The sequence below is a fragment of the Bombina bombina genome, chromosome 5, assembly GCF_027579735.1.
Source record: "Bombina bombina isolate aBomBom1 chromosome 5, aBomBom1.pri, whole genome shotgun sequence".
Taxonomy (NCBI): Eukaryota; Metazoa; Chordata; class Amphibia; order Anura; family Bombinatoridae; genus Bombina; species Bombina bombina.
Genome location: NC_069503.1, coordinates 199,472,521 through 199,492,832, shown reverse-complemented (window position 1 = coordinate 199,492,832; position 20,312 = coordinate 199,472,521). Strand labels below are relative to the sequence as shown.

Below are 20,312 nucleotides of genomic sequence, written 5' to 3'. Positions count from 1 at the left end.
AACGCAGATCCTCCGCCCGCATCTCCTGCTGTAGTTAGCAGATCAATGACGAACCCGGCTTCCTCTAATTGTTGCGTGGCCCCTTTGGCGTCCAGCTCGTGGAGGAGTACACAACGATTGAAGGAAGCCGGATTCGTCATCGATATGCCGAGTATAGTAGGAGATGCGGGCGGAGAGGATCACCGGTCTGTTTTCCATAAAACATAAAACAAAATTTATGCTTACCTGATAAATTTATTTCTTTCTTGACACAGTGAGTCCATGGATCATCAATAATTACTGTTAGGAATATTGCTCCTGGCCAGCAGGAGGAGGCAAAGAGCACCACAGCAAAGCTGATAAATATCACTTCCCTACCCACAATCCCCCAGTCATTTGACCAAAGGAAAGGAGAAAAAGGAAGTAACACAAGATGCAGAGGTGCCATGAGGTTATATAGAAAAGAAACTGTCTGAAAAAAATAGAGTCGAAAATCTTTGTTTTTCTGACCTCCGTCAGAAATATCTTCATTGATAGCGAATCAATTATGGTCCCCAAGGACACTACCCTTGTAGCGGGAATCAGAACTTTTTCCCAGATTCACCTTCCATCTGTGGGAACGAAGAAAAGACAACAAGATATCCGTGTGAGAGCGCCTGAATCAGAATGTCGTCCAGATATGGTGCCACTGCAATGCCCCGAGAGCGAACCACTGCCAAAAGAGCCCCCAGAACCTTTGAGAACATTCTGGGAGCTGTGGCAAGGCCGAATGGAAGAGCCACAAACTTAAAGTGATTGTCCAAGAAGCCAATATAAGACACTTATGATGATCCTTGTGAATGGGAACATGAAGGTACGCATCCTTTAGGTCTATGGTTGTCATGAACTTACCCTCTTGGACCAAGGGAAGAATGCAGCGAATAGTCTCCATCTTGAAGGATGGAACTCTGAGAAACTTGTTTAGACACTTCAGGTCTAAGATTGGCCTGAAAGTTCCCTCCTTTTTGGAACTACAAACAGATTTGAGTAAAAACCCAGCCCCTGTTGCTGTGGAGGAACTGGAACTATTACTCCCAGAGCAACAAGGTCCTTGACACAACGTAAGAAACGCCTCTCTTTTTTATCTGGTCTACAGATAATCTGTAGAGGAGAAACCTGCCTCTGGGGAGGGAAGGTTTTTAATTCTATCCTGTACCCCTGGGATACGATGTCCACCGCCAAGGGATCGGAACATCTCTTATCCAGGCTTGAGAGAAAAGAGAAAGTCTGCCCCCTACTAGGATCCGCTTCCGGATCGGGGGCCGACACTTCATGCTGACTTGGAATCAGCTGCAAGTCTTTTAGACTGCTTCCCCTTATTCCAAAGACTGGCTAGGTTACCTCTAAAGTTACGAAAGGAACAAATATTACTCTGACGTCCTTTCTGCTTATTTTTATCTTGAGGAAGAAAGGAACCCTTCCCTTCTGTAATATTTGAGATAATTTCTGTCAAACCAGGCCCAAACAAGGTCTTACCCTTGTATGGGACTGCCAAAAGTTTGGACTTTTTGCTAACAGTTTAATAACTTGTAAGGAAGCATCTGTAATAAAGGAATTGGCTAACTTAAGTGCCTTAATCCTGTCCTGGATCTCCTCAAGAGGAGTATCTGTCCGAATAGAATGAGAAAACGCATCAAACCACTGGCTGCCATTGGAGACCTTGGTGGACGTACATTTTCTTTAACAATGCCTCCAACTTCTTGTCCATTGGATCCTTAAAAGAACAACTATCCTCTATGGGAATAGTAGTCCACCGCTATAGGAAACATTTTCTTGAAAATTGGAGATGGAGAAAAGGGGAATACCAGGTCTCTCCCATTCCGAGAAATAATCTCTGTAGCACGGTCTTGCACAGGGGGAAAACGTCAAAGTACTTGTAAAGTTTACTACGACAGTTGTATCGAAGTCATCCAAGGTAGCCAAAACCTCCTTAAGTAGCATGCAGAGGGCATTCTAGCTTAAACCTGAAGGAGACAACTAAAGCATCAGAAGAAGGAATTATACTGTCCAAATCTGAGATTTCACCCTTGGACGCTACCGAAGGGTCTTCTTCCTCTGACTTGTGGGAAGGAGCATCATGGATAGCCACAACTTGATCAGAAACCTTACACACTGATTCCTTAAGTTTCCTTTTACACTTCCCCTGTAACATGGGAAATGCAGACAATGCCTCAGATACCGCAGAAGATACCTGGGTAGCAATATCCTGCAAAGAAAATCCTACCGGATTATTAGAGGAACCGCAGGGCACTGCATGTGGAGACTGAAAGGGTTGGGACACTTGAGGAGAAAGCAGTGGCATATCTGATATAAGAGACACATGAACAGCATCCGCCTTAGCTAATGGTGGCTCATGGTTAAAAATGTATTCTCTGTAACTCAAAGTTCTCTCAATGCATGAGGAACAAAATGGTATTGGAGGTTTCACTTGGGAATAAAAGCACAGCTGGCATGAAACAATTTGTAAGGCCTCTTCCATCTTTGCAAAAGAAAAATGAAAATAAAAAATAAACCGTTTTTTATGAAAAATAAATTGAGTGTACTGTGCCTTTAAATTAATCTTTAATGAAAAGAGCAAAACCCGCAATAAACCCCAGGCAACTCAAACACCTCAGTAGCTTCACTGAGGTGCCTACCTGTCCTGCAGCCCGAAGAAAACGAGTCTTATTCCCAAAAGTCCATTTCAGACTTAAAACGGCTTAGACATGAATTTCACCCACGAAGCAGCCGATAACTGGGTCACCAAAAACTGAAAGCGCGCCTAAAAGACTAACCCGCCTCTAACAAGTACCCTCCCCTTTTAAATTCAGTAGCAGTCCCAGCGTTCGTAGTATAGAGAAGGGGGAAAACCTGTCCGTAATAATAAAGTAACAATGCTGCCCGGTCTCTACCGGAGCAAATAACACAGCTGAGCCACCAATTCAAAATAAAATATCTCCTCACTGTCTCCTAGTGCCTGCCAAACTGCCCATAAATTAAACCCTCCTTAGCTGGGTAATATAAAGCGCCCCGTTCAAGCAGTAGTTAACTGCTGAAGTGCCAAATTTTTCCAGCTCACCTGGTTTGAGAGGCATGGACCTGTGGAAAAAAGAAAGAATCTAAGTAAACCTACTCAGGCTTTCTGATCAGGGCAGCAACAACCTTGGAAAAACGCAGAGAGGATTGTACCCCACAAGTTCCCAATTGCTCAAAAGCCACCACTGCCCTAATGAAGAGACTGACGTGGAAGAAGGCTAGACCCCAGGAAAGATCAGAGTAAACCTACTCTGCTTAATAATAGAATCTAGATTGAAGAAAAAAATCTTATCAGACCCCTAAACTTCACCTCCTCCTTGCACTGTAGGCAAAGTGAATGACTGGGAGATTGTGGGTAGGGAAGTGATATTTATCAGCTTTGCTGTGGTGCTCCTTGCCTCCTCCTGCTGGCCAGGAGTGATATTCCCAACAGTAATTATTGATGATCCGTGGACTCACCGTGTCATTAGAAAGAAACTTCATTGTAAAGTTTAATGGAGTTAAAGTGCCCCTGTTTTTAAGATTTAGATACCGGGCACTTATTCATTAAAATCTCTTTAAAGTAACATTTATAAATAACAGAAAATTTTATAATATTGCAAACTATTGCACGCCCCCATTTGGCAATCTTAAGAGAACACTGTGACTATTATAATACATAGGTAACATTTGGCGGTTGAGTAATAAAGGCTGCATTCAACTCACCAATGTTAGTAGGGGCAGTGTGTTCATGGGCATACTGGTAAAACTTTCGTGCTGCTGCAGGATTCATTTGTATTAATGTGACACATCGCTCACACCAAACCTCCTCTTGCTGATTAACAGGGAAGAAGGAATTAAACATGAGATTTACAATACGACGTGAAACTGGGCGTGAATCTACTTCAAGACGAGCCAAAAGATGTTCCATAGGACAGATCTTCCAAAACTAAAAGAAAATATTAAATGTCACGTTAATTCATCCTCTTGAAATAGAACATACAGGAATAATAAAGGGAGAAAAAAACTAAATTAATGCTTACCTGATAAATTTCTTTATTTCCGGATATGGAAAGTCAACGATGTCATTCAATTACTAGTGGGAATATCACTCCTGGCCAGCAGGAGGAGGCAAAGAGCACCACAGCAAAGCTGTTAAGTGCCACTCCCCTAGCCATAATCCCCAGTCATTCGACAGAAGTGAAATGGAAAAGGAATAACAACAAAAGGTGTAGAGGTGCCTGAGGTTTAGACAAAAATTTAATAAAGGGTGGGGTCGTGAACTCTCCATATCCGGAAAGAAAGACATCAGCTAAGCATAAATTTGTTTTCTTTCCTAATATATGGAGAGTCCACAACGTCATTCAATTACTAGTGGGAACCAATACCCAAGCTAAAGGACACAGAATGACCAGGGAGGGAGAACAAGACAGGCAGACCTAAACAGAAGGCACCACCACTTGAAGAAGCTTTCTCCCAAAACAGGCCTCAGCCGAGGCAAAAGTATCAAATTTGGAAAAAGTATGCAGAGAGGACCAAGTTGCAGCCTTGCAAATCTGTTCCACAGAAGCTTAATTTTTGAAAGCTCAAGAAGGAGACAGCCCTAGTGGAATGAGCTGTAACTCTCTCAGGAGGCTGCTGTCCAGCAGTCTCATAAGCAAACCAAATCATATTTCTCAACCAGAGGAAAAGAGAAGTAGAAGTAGCCTTCTGACCCTTATGCTTTCCTGAGAAACAAACAAACAGGGCAGAAGACTGGCGAAAATCCTTGGTCGCCAGTAGGTAGAATTTTAGAGCATGCACAACATCCAAGTTGTGCAACAAAAGTTCTTTATGAGGAGGAGGATTGGGACAGAGAGAAGGAACAACAATTTCCTGATTAATATTTCTATCCAAAATCACTTTAGGAAGAAACCCCAATTTAGTATGAAGAACCGCCTTATCCGCATGAAAGATAAGGTAAGGTGAATCACACTGCAAAGCCGAGAGTTCAGAAACTCTCTGAGCAGAAGAGATAGCAAAAAGAAACAAAACCTTCCAAGATAGAAAATTAATATCTATGGAATGCATTGGCTCAAACTGAGCCTGCTGCAAAACTTTAAGAAGATTAAGGCTCCAAGGAGGAGCAACAGGTTTAAACACAGGCCTGATTCTGACCAGGGCCTGACAAAAAGTGAAACATCTGGCACATCCGCCAGACGCTTGTGTAACAAAATAGATTGTGCAGAAATCTGACCTTTCAGAGAACTGACTGACAACCCTTTCTCCAGACCTTCTTGGAGAATGGAAAAAATTCTAGGAATCCTGACCCTACTCCAAGAGTAGCCCTTAGATTCACACCAATAAAAGGTATTTACGCCATACCTTATGGTAAATTTTGAGTAACAGGCTGTGGAGCCTGGATCATGGTCTCAGTGACTGACTCAGAAAATCCACACTTAGCCAGAACTAAGCGTTCAATCTCCAAGCAGTCAGCTTCAGATTTGGATGGAGGATTGGACCCAGAGTTGGAAGGTCCTTCCTCAGAGGCAAAATCCAAGGCGTCCGAGACGACATCTTCACTAGGTCTGCATACCAGATCCAGTGAGGCCATGCAAGAGCTATTAGAATTACCGATGCTCTCTCGTTTGATACGAGCAATAATTTGTGGAAAAAGTGCAAACAGAGGAAACAGGTATGCTAGAGGAGAGAATTTTGGATTTTCTTACCTCTGACAGAAATTTTTTCATAGATAGGGAATCTATTATGGTCCCTAAGAAAACCACCATTGTAGCTGGAACAAGGGAACTCTTTTCCAGATTCACTTTCCAACCGCGGGAACGTAGAAAAGACAACAAGATCTCTGTATGAGAGTTTGCTTGTTGAAAAGATGGCGCCTGAACCAATATGTCGTCCAGGTATGGCGCCATTGCAATTCCCGGAGACCTGATCACTGCCAAGAGAGCCCCCAGAACCTTTGAGAAAATTCTGAGAGCTCTGGCAAGTCCAAATGGAAGAGTCACAAACTGAAAGTGTTTGTCTAGAAAGGCAAATCTCGGGAATTTGTGATGATCCTTGTGGATGGGGAACATGAAGATACGCGTCCCTTCAGGTCTATGGTCGTCATGAACTGGACCTTCCTGAACCAATGGAAGAATGGAACGAATGGTTACTATTTTGAAGGACGGTACCCTGAGAAACTTGTTGAGGCACTTTAGGTCTAAAATGGGTCAAAAAGTTCCCTCTTTTTCGGGAACCACAGAAAGATTTTAATAGAATCCTAGACCCTGTTCCCTTACTGGAACTATCACTCCCTGGGAGGAAAGGTCCTAGAACACAGTTCAAGAATGCCTCTCTTTTTACCTGGTCTGCAGATAATCTTGAGAGGTGGAATCTGCCCCTGGGAGGGAAAGTTTTGAATTCTATTTTGTAACCCTGAGATACTATGTCCACAACCCAAGGATCTGGGACATCTCGTCTCCATGCTTGACAAAACAGGGAAAGTCTGCCCCCCACTTGATCCGATCACGGAGCTGGGGCTGACCCTTCATGCTGACTTAGACTCAGCTGAGGGTTTCTTTGATTGCTTTCCCTTATTCCAAGACTGATTGGGCTTCCATGAAGACTTGAACTGTTCCTGCTTGAAAGAGGGAGAGGAAGACTTTTGAAGTAACGAAAATTACATTGACGTCCTTTGAGTCTGTTTTTCTTGTCTTGCGGTAGAAAAGACCCTTTTCCACACGTAATATCAGAAATGATTTCTGCCAGACCAGGTCCGAACAACGTCTTACCCTTGTAAGGAAGCGCCAGAAGCTTGGACTTTGAGGTATCAGCTGACCAAGATTTTAGCCACAATGGCCTACGGGCTAGAACAGAGAAGCCAGACATCTTAGCTCCCAGTCTAATAACTTGCATGTTAGCATCAGAAATAAAGGAATTGGCTAGTTTAGGAGTCTTAATCCTATCTTGTATAATAAGATGCCTGACTTGCTACTGTGGCAATACAAACTGCAGGTTGCCATTGAAGACCTTGATTAACATACATCATCTTCAAATAAGCTTCCAGCTTTTTGTCCATGGGATCCTTAAAGGAGCAGCTATACTCTAGGGATCGTAGTTCTCTAAGCCAGAGTAGAGATAGCCCCTTCTACTTTAGGCACTGTGCGCCAAGAATCTTTAATGGAGTCAGCAACAGGAAACGTCTTTTTAAATACAGGAGACGGAGAGAAAGGAATCCCTGGCTTCTCTCATTTCTGTGAACTATTCTCTGTCACATGGTCTGGGACAGGAAAAACTTCCACAGAGGAAGGAACATCACAGTATTTATAAAGTTTACTAGACTTCTTAAGGTTGACAACGACAGAAGTATCGGAGTCGTCCAAAGTAGCCAATACCTCCTTTAACAGTACACAAAGGTGTTTCTTGCTTAAATCTGAAGTTTACTTCTTCAGTATCAGATGAAGGAATAATACTGTCCGAATTTAAGATTTCACCCTCAGAGGCTACCAACGTATCCTCCTCAGACTTATGAGGGAGGGCAACCTGCGTAGCAGTAGGTGGAACAGAAACCTTACTATCTGAATGTCTAATTTTCCTCTTGCATTTTCCCAGGACAGGAAAAGCAGATAATGCCGCAGATAACGCAGAAGATACCTGTGCAGCAAAGTCTGCAGGTAAATAAACTCCTCCAGGAGGCTGAGAGGAACTGCAGGGCACTGTATGTGACGCCATAGAGGCTTGGGATGTTTGAGGAGAAAGCTGTGGCATTGCCTGAAAAGCATCATCCTGAGAGACATTGGGCTCTGAGGGCAACAATTTAACTTTACATTGAAGTGTTCTAGATAGGCATGAAGCACAGAATTGCATAGGCAAAACAATATGTGCCTCAAGGCATAACAAGCATTTGTCAAAAGACAAAGAGTCTTGGTCCATGTCCAGAATACTAAATAAAAAATTCCCCAAATTGTAAACATTTTTTAAATACACTGTCACTTTAAGAATTTTTAATACCACAGCCGCTTAACGTTATGCAACAATTCTTTAAAATAATAAAACAATCAGGCCCCCCACACCTCAGACAGGCTGAGGTCCCTTACCGTAACACTTATACACAATTTGGCTGCCAGAAGTCTCTAAAACGATCATATAGTAGATCGACACTGAAGAGACTGAAATTCAATGACGCTGCTCCGCTCTGTGAATATCCGACAGCAGAAAGAAGTCACATGACCGGCAGAGAAAGGAAACTATGCAGCAAGTAAAAGGCACGTGTTTCCCTTTGCCTACAACACCGGAGCTTAATTTACACAAACGCTCAAGCAGTCTGTCAGTTAGCCTGTTCTAGCTAAGCAAGCAAAGAAAAACCAACTGCCAATTTTAAGTTTATACATAAATCCCTGTTTATACATAAATCCCTGTATAAAACATAAGCCACACACATACTAATAAAGTATTTTAACAAAATTAGCCCAAAGACTAAAAACGTCCCAATAAAGGGAAGATTAACCCCTAGTCTCAACATACATAATGTGCCTGCCCACTGCCAAAGAAAATCCTGTATAAAGGATTTTTTAAAAATGTCCCCATCTACTTCATATGACATATTCTTCTGAAGTGCAAGTCTCCAAGACCTAGAAGACAAAAGCACTTACCTGCAGTCTAGCTGTCTGGCAGGAAAACAGCTCACAAGGCGTGAAAGGACACATACTCCTTACAGAGACCTGTAGAAAAAGAAAGAACAGAGTAACCAACTCTGGCTTTCTGTACCATGGGCAGTAATGTGTTGGGAAACAAAGCAAGGACTAACTCACAACTTACTAACCGCTTAAAAACCACCACTACTCTCTACTGAAGAGATTGACTTGGACTCCCAAGTCAACCCAAATCCTTGCTTGCAGGGAAAAGTACCCGAAAAAGGAATTAATTTCTTCAGACACCAAACTTTACCTCCTCCATTGACAGAGGCAAATAGAATGACTGGGGATTATGGATAGGGGAGTGACACTTAACAGCTTTGCTGTGGTGCTCTTTGCCTCCTCCTGCTGGCCAGGAGAGGAGTGATATTCCCACTAGCAATTGAATGATGTTGTGAAAGAAAAGTAATTTTTTTCTGCAAGCTAACGATTGATTTGTTCTTCAATCAGCACTCTAACCTTGCGATCACGTGATTTCAATGATGAAATCAGGCCATGGGGAGTGCCTATGAAGCTAGGCACGCCCTCCAGCCTGCAATCCCATTTACCAAGCCACTATGGCTTCAGGGCAGCCAAATGGATAGGGCGTTCCATGCCATCTTAACAGCACTAAAGTTAGGACGGCATGGTACGTCCAAACGGCAGGAAAGGGTTAAACACAGATGTAAACAAAAACAGAATTTATGTTTACCTGATAAATTGCTTTCTCCAACGGTGTGCTCCGGTCCACGGGCGTCATCCTTACTTGTGGGATATTCTCCTCCCCAACAGGAAATGGCAAAGAGCCCAGCAAAGCTGGTCACATGATCCCTCCTAGGCTCCGCCTACCCCAGTCATTCGACCGACGTTAAGGAGGAATATTTGCATAGGAGAAACCATATGATACCGTGGTGACTGTAGTTAAAGAAAATAATTATCAGACCTGATTAAAAAAAAAAACCAGGGCGGGCCGTGGACCGGACACACCGTTGGAGAAAGCAATTTATCAGGTAAACATAAATTCTGTTTTCTCCAACATAGGTGTGTCCGGTCCACGGCGTCATCCTTACTTGTGGGAACCAATACCAAAGCTTTAGGACACGGATGAAGGGAGGGAGCAAATCAGGTCACCTAAATGGAAGGCACCACGGCTTGCAAAACCTTTCTCCCAAAAATAGCCTCAGAAGAAGCAAAAGTATCAAACTTGTAAAATTTGGTAAAAGTGTGCAGTGAAGACCAAGTCGCTGCCCTACATATCTGATCAACAGAAGCCTCGTTCTTGAAGGCCCATGTGGAAGCCACAGCCCTAGTGGAATGAGCTGTGATTCTTTCGGGAGGCTGCCGTCCGGCAGTCTCGTAAGCCAATCTGATGATGCTTTTAATCCAAAAAGAGAGAGAGGTAGAAGTTGCTTTTTGACCTCTCCTTTTACCAGAATAAACAACAAACAAGGAAGATGTTTGTCTAAAATCCTTTGTAGCATCTAAATAGAATTTTAGAGCGCGAACAACATCCAAATTGTGCAACAAACGTTCCTTCTTTGAAACTGGTTTCGGACACAGAGAAGGTACGATAATTTCCTGGTTAATGTTTTTGTTAGAAACAACTTTTGGAAGAAAACCAGGTTTAGTACGTAAAACCACCTTATCTGCATGGAACACCAGATAAGGAGGAGAACACTGCAGAGCAGATAATTCTGAAACTCTTCTAGCAGAAGAGATTGCAACTAAAAACAAAACTTTCCAAGATAATAACTTAATATCAACGGAATGTAAGGGTTCAAACGGAACCCCCTGAAGAACTGAAAGAACTAAATTGAGACTCCAAGGAGGAGTCAAAGGTTTGTAAACAGGCTTAATTCTAACCAGAGCCTGAACAAAGGCTTGAACATCTGGCACAGCTGCCAGCTTTTTGTGAAGTAACACAGACAAGGCAGAAATCTGTCCCTTCAGGGAACTTGCAGATAATCCTTTTTCCAATCCTTCTTGAAGGAAGGATAAGAATCTTAGGAAATCTTAACCTTGTCCCAAGGGAATCCTTTAGATTCACACCAACAGATATATTTTTTCCAAATTTTGTGGTAAATTTTTCTAGTTACAGGCTTTCTGGCCTGAACAAGAGTATCGATAACAGATCTGAGAACCCTCGCTTCGATAAGATCCAAGCGTTCAATCTCCAAGCAGTCAGCTGGAGTGAAACCAGGTTCGGATGTTCGAACGGACCCTGAACAGAAAGGTCTCGTCTCAAAGGTAGCTTCCAAGGTGGAGCCGATGACATATTCACCAGATCTGCCATACCAAGTCCTGCGTGGCCACGCAGGAGCTATCAAGATCACCGACGCCCTCTCCTGATAGATCCTGGCTACCAGCCTGGGGATGAGAGGAAACGGCGGGGAACACATAAGCTAGTTTGAAGGTCCAAGGTGCTACTAGTGCATCCACTAGAGCCGCCTTGGGATCCCTGGATCTGGACCCGTAGCAAGGAACTTTGAAGTTCTGACGAGAGGCCATCAGATCCATGTCTGGAATGCCCCACAGCTGAGTGACTTGGGCAAAGATTTCCGGATGGAGTTCCCACTCCCCCGGATGCAATGTCTGACGACTCAGAAAATCCGCTTCCCAATTTTCCACTCCTGGGATGTGGATAGCGGACAGGTGGGCGGGAGTGAGACTCCGCCCATAGAATGATTTTGGTCACTTCTTCCATCGCTAGAGAACTCCTTGTTCCCCCCTGATGGTTGATGTACGCAACAGTTGTCATGTTGTCTGATTGAAACGTATGAACTTGGCCCTCGCTAGCTGAGGCCAAGCCCTTGAGAGTATTGAATATCGCTCTCAGTTCCAGAATATTTATCGGTATAGAAGAGATTCTTCCCGAGACCAAAGACCCTGAGCTTTCAGGGCTCCCCAGACCGCGCCCCAGCCCATCAGGACTGGCGTCGGTCGTGACAATGACCCCACTCTGGTCTGCGGAATGTCATCCCTTGTGACAGGTTGTCCAGGGACAGCCACCAACGGAAGTGAGTCTCTGGACCTCTGATTTACTTGTATCTTCGGAGACAAGTCTGTATAATCCCCATTCCACTGACTGAGCATGCACAGTTGTAATGGTCTTAGATGAATGCGCGCAAAAGGAACTATGTCCATTGCCGCTACCATCAACCCGATCACTTCCATGCACTGAGCTATGGAAGGAAGAGGAACGGAATGAAGTATCCGACAAGAGTCTAGAAGCTTTGTTTTTCTGGCCTCTGTCAGAAATATCCTCATTTCAAGGAGTCTATTATTGTTCCCAAGAAGGGAACCCTTGTTGACGGAGATAGAGAACTCTTTTCCACGTTCACTTTCCATCCGTGAGATCTGAGAAAGGCCAGGACGATGTCCGTGTGAGCCTTTGCTTGAGGAAGGGACGACGCTTGAATCAGAATGTCGTCCAAGTAAGGTACTACAGCAATGCCCCTTGGTCTTAGCACAGCTAGAAGGGACCCTAGTACCTTTGTGAAAATCCTTGGAGCAGTGGCCTAATCCGAAAGGAAGCGCCACGAACTGGTAATGCTTGTCCAGGAATGCGAACCTTAGGAACCGATGATGTTCCTTGTGGATAGGAATATGTAGATACGCATCCTTTAAATCCACCGTGGTCATGAATTGACCTTCCTGGATGGAAGGAAGAATAGTTCGAATGGTTTCCATCTTGAACGATGGAACCTTAAGAAACTTGTTTAAGATCTTGAGATCTAAGATTGGTCTGAACGTTCCCTCTTTTTTGGGAACTATGAACAGATTGGAGTAGAACCCCATCCCTTGTTCTCTTAATGGAACAGGATGAATCACTCCCATTTTTAACAGGTCTTCTACACAATGTAAGAATGCCTGTCTTTTTTATGTGGTCTGAAGACAACTGAGACCTGTGGAACCTCCCCCTTGGGGGAAGCCCCTTGAATTCCAGAAGATAACCTTGGGAGACTATTTCTAGCGCCCAAGGATCCAGAACATCTCTTGCCCAAGCCTGAGCGAAGAGAGAGAGTCTGCCCCCCACCAGATCCGGTCCCGGATCGGGGGCCAACATTTCATGCAGTCTTGGTAGCAGTGGCAGGTTTCTTGGCCTGCTTTCCCTTGTTCCAGCCTTGCATTGGTCTCCAAGCTGGCTTGGCTTGAGAAGTATTACCCTCTTGCTTAGAGGACGTAGCACCTCGGGCTGGTCCGTTTCTACGAAAGGGACGAAAATTAGGTTTATTTTTTGCCTTGAAAGGCCGATCCTGAGGAAGGGCGTGGCCCTTACCCCCAGTGATATCAGAGATAATCTCTTTCAAGTCAGGGCCAAACAGCGTTTTCCCCTTGAAAGGAATGTTAAGTAGCTTGTTCTTGGAAGACGCATCAGGCCGACCAAGATTTCAACCAAAGCGCTCTGCGCGCCACAATAGCAAACCCAGAATTCTTAGCCGCTAACCTAGCCAATTGCAAAGTGGCGTCTAGGGTGAAAGAATTAGCCAATTTGAGAGCATTGATTCTGTCCATAATCTCCTCATAAGGAGGAGAATCACTATCGACCGCCTTTATCAGCTCATCGAACCAGAAACATGCGGCTGTAGCGACAGGGACAATGCATGCAATTGGTTGTAGAAGGTAACCCTGCTGAACAAACATCTTTTTAAGCAAACCTTCTAATTTTTTATCCATAGGATCTTTAAAAGCACAACTATCCTCTATGGGTATAGTGGTGCGTTTGTTTAAAGTGGAAACCGCCCCCCTCGACCTTGGGGACTGTCTGCCATAAGTCCTTTCTAGGGTCGACCAAAGGAAACAATTTTTTAAATATGGGGGGAGGGACGAAAGGAATACCGGGCCTTTCCCATTCTTTATTAACAATGTCCGCCACCCCGCTTGGGTATAGGAAAAGCTTCTGGGAGCCCCGGCACCTCTAGGAACTTGTCCATTTTACATAGTTTCTCTGGGATGACCAACTTGTCACAATCATCCAGAGTGGATAATACCTCCTTAAGCAGAATGCGGAGATGTTCCAACTTAAATTTAAATGCAATCACATCAGGTTCAGCCTGTTGAGAAATGTTCCCTGAATCAGTAATTTCTCCCTCAGACAAAACTTCCCTGGCCCCATCAGACTGGGTTAGGGGCCCTTCAGAGATATTAGTATCAGCGTTGCCATGCTCTTCAGTATCTAAAACAGAGGGAGCCCGCGCTTACGCTGACAAGTGTTCATTTGGAGCTAAAATGTTTTTGACAGAATTATCCATTACAGCCGTTAATTGTTGCATAGTAAGGAGTATTGGCGCGCTAGATGTACTAGGGGCCTCCTGAGTGGGCAAGACTCGTGTAGACGAAGGAGGGAATGATGCAGTACCATGCTTACTCCCCTCACTTGAGGAATCATCTTGGGCATCATTGTCATTATCACATAAATCACATTTATTTAAATGAATAGGAATTCTGGCTTCCCCACATACAGAACACAGTCTATCTGGTAGTTCAGACATGTTAAACAGGCATAAACTTGATAACAAAGTACAAAAACGTTTTAAAATAAAAACCGTTACTGTCACTTTAAATTTTAAACTGAACACACTTTATTACTGCAATTGCGAAAAAACATGAAGGAATTGTGCAAAATTCACCAAATTTTCACCACAGTGTCTTAAAGCCTTAAAAAGTATTGCACACCAAATTTGGAAGCTTTACCCTTAAAATAACGGAACCGGAGCCGTTTTAAACTTTAACCCCTTTACAGTCCCTGGTATCTGCTTTGCTGAGACCCAACCAAGCCCAAAGGGGAATACGATACCAAATGACGCCTTCAGAAAGTCTTTTCTAAGTGTCAGAGCTCCTCTCACATGCGACTGCATGCCATGCCTCTCAAAAACAAGTGCGCCACAACGGCGCGAAAATGAGGCCTCTGCTTATGCTTTTGGGAAAGCCCCTAAGGTATAAGGTGTCTAATACAGTGCCTGCCGATATTATTATATCAAAATACCCAGATAAAATGATTCCTCAAGGCTAAATATGTGTTAATAATGAATCGATTTAGCCCAAAAAAAAGGTCTACAGTCTTAATAAGCCCTTGTGAAGCCCTTATTTACGATCGTAATAACATGGCTTACCGGATCCCATAGGGAAAATGACAGCTTCCAGCATTACATCGTCTTGTTAGAATGTGTCATACCTCAAGCAGCAAGAGACTGCATACTGTTCCCCCACTGAAGTTAATTGCTCTCAACAGTCCTGTGTGGAACAGCCATGGATTTTAGTTACGGTTGCTAAAATCATTTTCCTCATACAAACAGAATTCTTCATCTCTTTTCTGTTTCTGAGTAAATAGTACGTACCAGCACTATTTGAAAATAACAAACTCTTGATTGAATAATGAAAAACTACAGTTAAACACTAAAAAACTCTAAGCCATCTCCGTGGAGATGTTGCCTGTACAACGGCAAAGAGAATGACTGGGGTAGGCGGAGCCTAGGAGGGATCATGTGACCAGCTTTGCTGGGCTCTTTGCCATTTCCTGTTGGGGAGGAGAATATCCCACAAGTAAGGATGACGCCGTGGACCGGACACACCTATGTTGGAGAAACAGGCAATTTTCAATAAATGCAATAATTCATATTTCTTCTCTTACATCTCAATTATGAAACTTAAAAAAAAAAACAAAAAAAAAACTCATTATTGTGGACTATACCTTAGCAGCTCTGACAGCCTTTATCTTCAGCAGCATATCGACAAAAGCCACTCGAACTTTCTCAGAGTTATCATGCAGACAGCATTTTAATGTTGGCATCATCTGCTCTAGCAATGGGTGGCTCAGCTTGTTGTCTAAGAGTATTGGCAAACACTACAAAAAAACAAACACTGTATTAACCCACAAAATTTTGTTTTTACTCCAGCACAATATAATGAAAGAGAAAAGTTTTGGAAAAATGTCTGTGTATTTCATTTAAAAAACAATGGAAACAGGCTTTATAGAATATAAAAGGTAAACAATGATGCTTTGTACAGTGTCCAAGAGTGTCTAAAATACATATTTGCACATATATGCATTTTCATAATTAGCTACCACCCCCCCAAAAAAATTATGCTTACCTGATAAATTATTTGCTTTCTTGGCAGGGAGAGTCCACAAATGCATTCATTACTGCTGTATTTCCCAACAGTAATGAATACATTTGTGGACTCTCCCTGCCAATACCAACACAATAAAGTCAACAAGATTTTTTTGCTGTTTAAAAAGGTAGATACACCCTTTATTACCCATTCCCCAGTTTTGCATAACCAACACAGTTATAATAATACACGTTTTAGCTCTGTAAATACCTTGTATCTATGCCTCTGCAAACTGCCCTCTTATTTCAGTTCTTTTGACAGACTTGCATTTTTAGCCAAGCCTAGGAGCTTCACATACATATATATACACACATAAAAAAACGCCCCACTTAACTTCAATGCCTGAGCAACAGTGTATGTGACTGCACACACTAATACCCCCCCCCATACACAGAGGATAATAATCACGTCTCTGATAGGTGTGCCAAGCGCTAACATTACAGCGCTATTGGAAATTATGCGAAACATAAGCAGCAACATGACTGTTATTTAAACTTATTGGGCACATCATTTCTGATAACACGGTCTGAACTTACAAGAACTAAGGAAAATAGTACATGGCACATAATTTCTCTTAGCACTTTTATTGTGACTGTGTTATCCTATCTTTAGACCAAGTTTCAAACTATCATATAGCATTGCTAATCCAAGTACCATAGAATTTCTTTGCCATGCTAAACTTACTGAGCTGGACAGCAAATCCACAACAATGACAAGCTGCACAGTCTTCTGTGCAGCTCTTCAACAAGGCCAAGATCCGCCTACATATAGTGCTTGTCCCTTACTACACTAGCTCCTTTGCTGTCAGTGTTGACATTTGGCACACTAGCGCTGACGCCACAAGGGAATCCTGTGTTTGCACATTACAGATTAGGAAGATGGGAGCAGGCTATTTAGGGAACCGGATTATTTTTTTTATTTTTTTTTAATAATTTAGAATTATAAAAAAAAAAAAAGTGTACACTGTCCCTTTAAGCCTGAAAGAATATAAATAGAGTTTACCTATATTCTTGCATTTTGATACGTGTTCTAGTTATTATAAAAGTGGTAATATCCATGCTACACCCTCACAGAATCATGTACAAAAAGCAGGTAATATAAATTTGTTATTACCTTAAAGACAGCGCAACGTACATCCGCCGAGCTTACATCCGAAGCTAGATCGCAAAGTGCCTTTTTCAAAAGATCTGTCAAAATTGATGGTGGAATCATCTCCCAATACTTAGCCGTTATTTTGCAAACGCCAAGCACTCCAGTGGAACGCACAAGAGGGTGAGGGTCTTCCAAGAGGCACTACAGTCAGCAAAAATGACATGGTTACAATATGATCTACTTAATACAAAGACAGTTCATAAAAATATGCAACTTATTAAACTCAAAACACGTTTAAAGCTCTTCAAAGACTCTTAAAGGGACACAACCCAAATTTTTTCTTTTGCGATTCAGATAGATTATGCGATTTTAAGCAACTTTCTAATTTACTCCTATTAATTTTTCTTCGTTCTCTTCCTATCTTTATTTGAAAAAGAAGGCATCCTAGCTTTTTTATTAGTTCAGAACTCTGGACAGCATGTTTTTATTGGTGGATGAATTTATCCACCAATCAGCAAGAACAACCCAGGTTGTTCACCAAAAAAAAGGGCCGTCATCTAAACTTACATTCTTGCATTTCAAATTAAGATACTAAGAGAATGAAGAAAATTTGATAATAGGAGTAAATTAGAAAGTTGCATGCTCTATCTGAATCACGAAAGAAAAAATTTGGGTTCAGTGTCCCTTTAAGCTTAACAGTTATGTTTAACAAAAATATGGGATACAACTGAAGTTATTTAAAGAATGCATTTCTCTAAATATCTATGTTTTTTTTCCATCACTGCTTCTAATCAAAATTGGGAAACGGTCAATGATATAAAGAATACCAACAACGCTTTAAGACCATATTGGTCCATGTTAATTATTTTTGCTAACTTACAAAAAGATCTTCAAACTGCTTTTGGATCTCATTGTCCATATCTTCGTGATAAAGGTGAGGATCTCGAATAGGAAAAGCTTCAATAAATAATAATGCAGCATTTGAACGAACCTCAGAGTTTCTTGCCTGTTCAATAATAAAAACATAATTTATGCTTACCTGATAAATTTATTTCTCTTGTAGTGTATCCAGTCCACGGATCATCCATTACTTATGGGATATTAACTCCTCCCCAACAGGAAGTGCAAGAGTATTCACCCAGCAGAGCTGCTATATAGCTCCTCCCCTAACTGCCATTACCAGTCATTCGACCGAAAACATGCAGAGAAAGGAAAACCATAGGGTGCAGTGGTGACTGTAGTTTAATGGAAAAATTACCTGCCTTAAAGTGACAGGGCGGGCCGTGGACTGGATACACTACAAGAGAAATAAATTTATCAGGTAAGCATAAATTATGTTTTCTCTTGTTAAGTGTATCCAGTCCACGGATCATCCATTACTTATGGGATACCAATACCAAAGCTAAAGTACACGGATGACGGGAGGGACAGGCAGGCTCTTTATACGGAAGGAACCACTGCCTGAAGAACCTTTCTCCCAAAAACAGCCTCCGAAGAAGCAAAAGTGTCAAATTTGTAAAATTTGGAAAAAGTATGAAGAGAAGACCAAGTTGCAGCCTTGCAAATCTGTTCAACAGAAGCCTCATTCTTAAAGGCCCAAGTGGAAGCCACAGCTCTAGTAGAATGTGCTGTAATTCTTTCAGGAGGCTGCTGTCCAGCAGTCTCATAGGCTAACCGTATTATGCTACGAAGCCAAAAGGAGAGAGAGGTAGCCGAAGCTTTTTGACCTCTCCTCTGACCAGAATAAACGACAAACAGGGAAGACGTTTGTCGAAAATCCTTAGTTGCCTGTAGATAAAATTTCAGGGCACGGACTACATCTAGATTGTGTAGCAGACGTTCCTTTTTCGAAGAAGGATTAGGACACAAAGATGGAACCACAATCTCTTGATTGATATTCCTGTTAGTGACCACCTTAGGTAGGAACCCAGGTTTAGTACGCAGAACTACCTAGTCTGAATGAAAAATCAGATAAGGAGAATCACAATGTAAGGCAGATAACTCAGAGACTCTTTGAGCCGAGGAAATCGCCATTAAAAACAGAACTTTCCAAGATAACAACTTGATATCAATGGAATGAAGGGGTTCAAACGGAACCACCTGTAAAACATTAAGAACTAAGTTCAAACTCCATGGTGGAGCAACAGTTTTAAACACAGGCTTGATCCTAGCTAAAGCCTGACAAAAAGCTTGAACGTCCGGAACTTCTGACAGACGTTTGTGTAAAAGAATGGACAGAGCTGAAATCTGTCCCTTTAAGGAACTAGCGGATAAACCCTTTTCTAAACCTTCTTGTAGAAAAGACAATATCCTCTGAATCCTAACCTTACTCCATGAGTAACTCTTGAATTCGCACCAATATAAGTATTTGCGCCATATCTTATGGTAAATCTTTCTGGTAACAGGCTTCCTAGCCTGTATTAAGGTATCAATAACTGACTCAGAAAAACCACGTTTTGATAAAATCAAGCGTTCAATTTCCAAGCAGTCAGCTTCAGAGAAATTAGATTTTGATGTTTGAAGGGACCCTGGATCAGAAGGTCCTGTTTCAGAGGTAGCGACCAAGGTGGACAGGATGACATGTCCACTAGATCTGCATACCAAGTCCTGCGTGGCCATGCAGGCGCTATTAGAATCACTGATGCTCTCTCCTGTTTGATTCTGGCAATCAATCGAGGAAGCATCGGGAAGGGTGGAAACACATAAGCCATCCCGAAGGTCCAAGGTGCTGTCAAAGCATCTATCAGAACCGCTCCCGGATCCCTGGATCTGGACCCGTAACAAGGAAGCTTGGCGTTCTGTCGAGACGCCATGAGATCTATCTCTGGTTTGCCCCAACGTCGAAGTACTTGGGCAAAGACCTCCGGATGAAGTTCCCACTCCCCCGGATGAAAAGTCTGACGACTTAAGAAATCCGCCTCCCAGTTCTCCACTCCCGGGATGTGGATTGCTGACAGGTGGCAAGAGTGAGACTCTGCCCAGCAAATTATCTTTGATACTTCCATCATTGCTAGGGAGCTTCTTGTCCCTCCCTGATGGTTGATGTAAGCTACAGTCGTGATGTTGTCCGACTGAAACCTGATGAACCCCCGAGTTGTTAACTGGGGCCAAGCCAGAAGGGCATTAAGAACTGCTCTCAATTCCAGAATGTTTATTGGTAGGAGACTCTCCTCCTGATTCCATTGTCCCTGAGCCTTCAGAGAATTCCAGACAGCGCCCCAACCTAGTAGGCTGGCGTCTGTTGTTACAATTGTCCAGTCCGGCCTGCTGAATGGCATCCCCCTGGACAGATGTGGCCGAGAAAGCCACCATAGAAGAGAATTTCTGGTCTCTTGATCCAGATTCAGAGTAGGGGACAAGTCTGAGTAATCCCCATTCCACTGACTTAGCATGCACAATTGCAGCGGTCTGAGATGTAGGCGTGCAAAGGGTACTATGTCCATT

At 42.8% G+C, this 20,312-nt stretch overlaps 1 protein-coding gene across 1 annotated transcript in view; it reads right to left on the bottom strand.

Moving 5' to 3' along the window:
• NCAPG2 (non-SMC condensin II complex subunit G2) overlaps positions 1-20,312 on the bottom strand; it is a 365,294-nt gene that overhangs the window by 289,668 nt on the left and 55,314 nt on the right. The window contains exons 11-14 of the mRNA XM_053713827.1: positions 17,749-17,874; positions 16,890-17,069; positions 15,355-15,507; positions 3,739-3,961 (exon numbers count right to left, since the gene is read on the bottom strand). Of these exons, the coding sequence (XP_053569802.1) occupies positions 3,739-3,961; positions 15,355-15,507; positions 16,890-17,069; positions 17,749-17,874 (682 nt within the window). The remainder of the gene's footprint in view (positions 1-3,738; positions 3,962-15,354; positions 15,508-16,889; positions 17,070-17,748; positions 17,875-20,312) is intronic.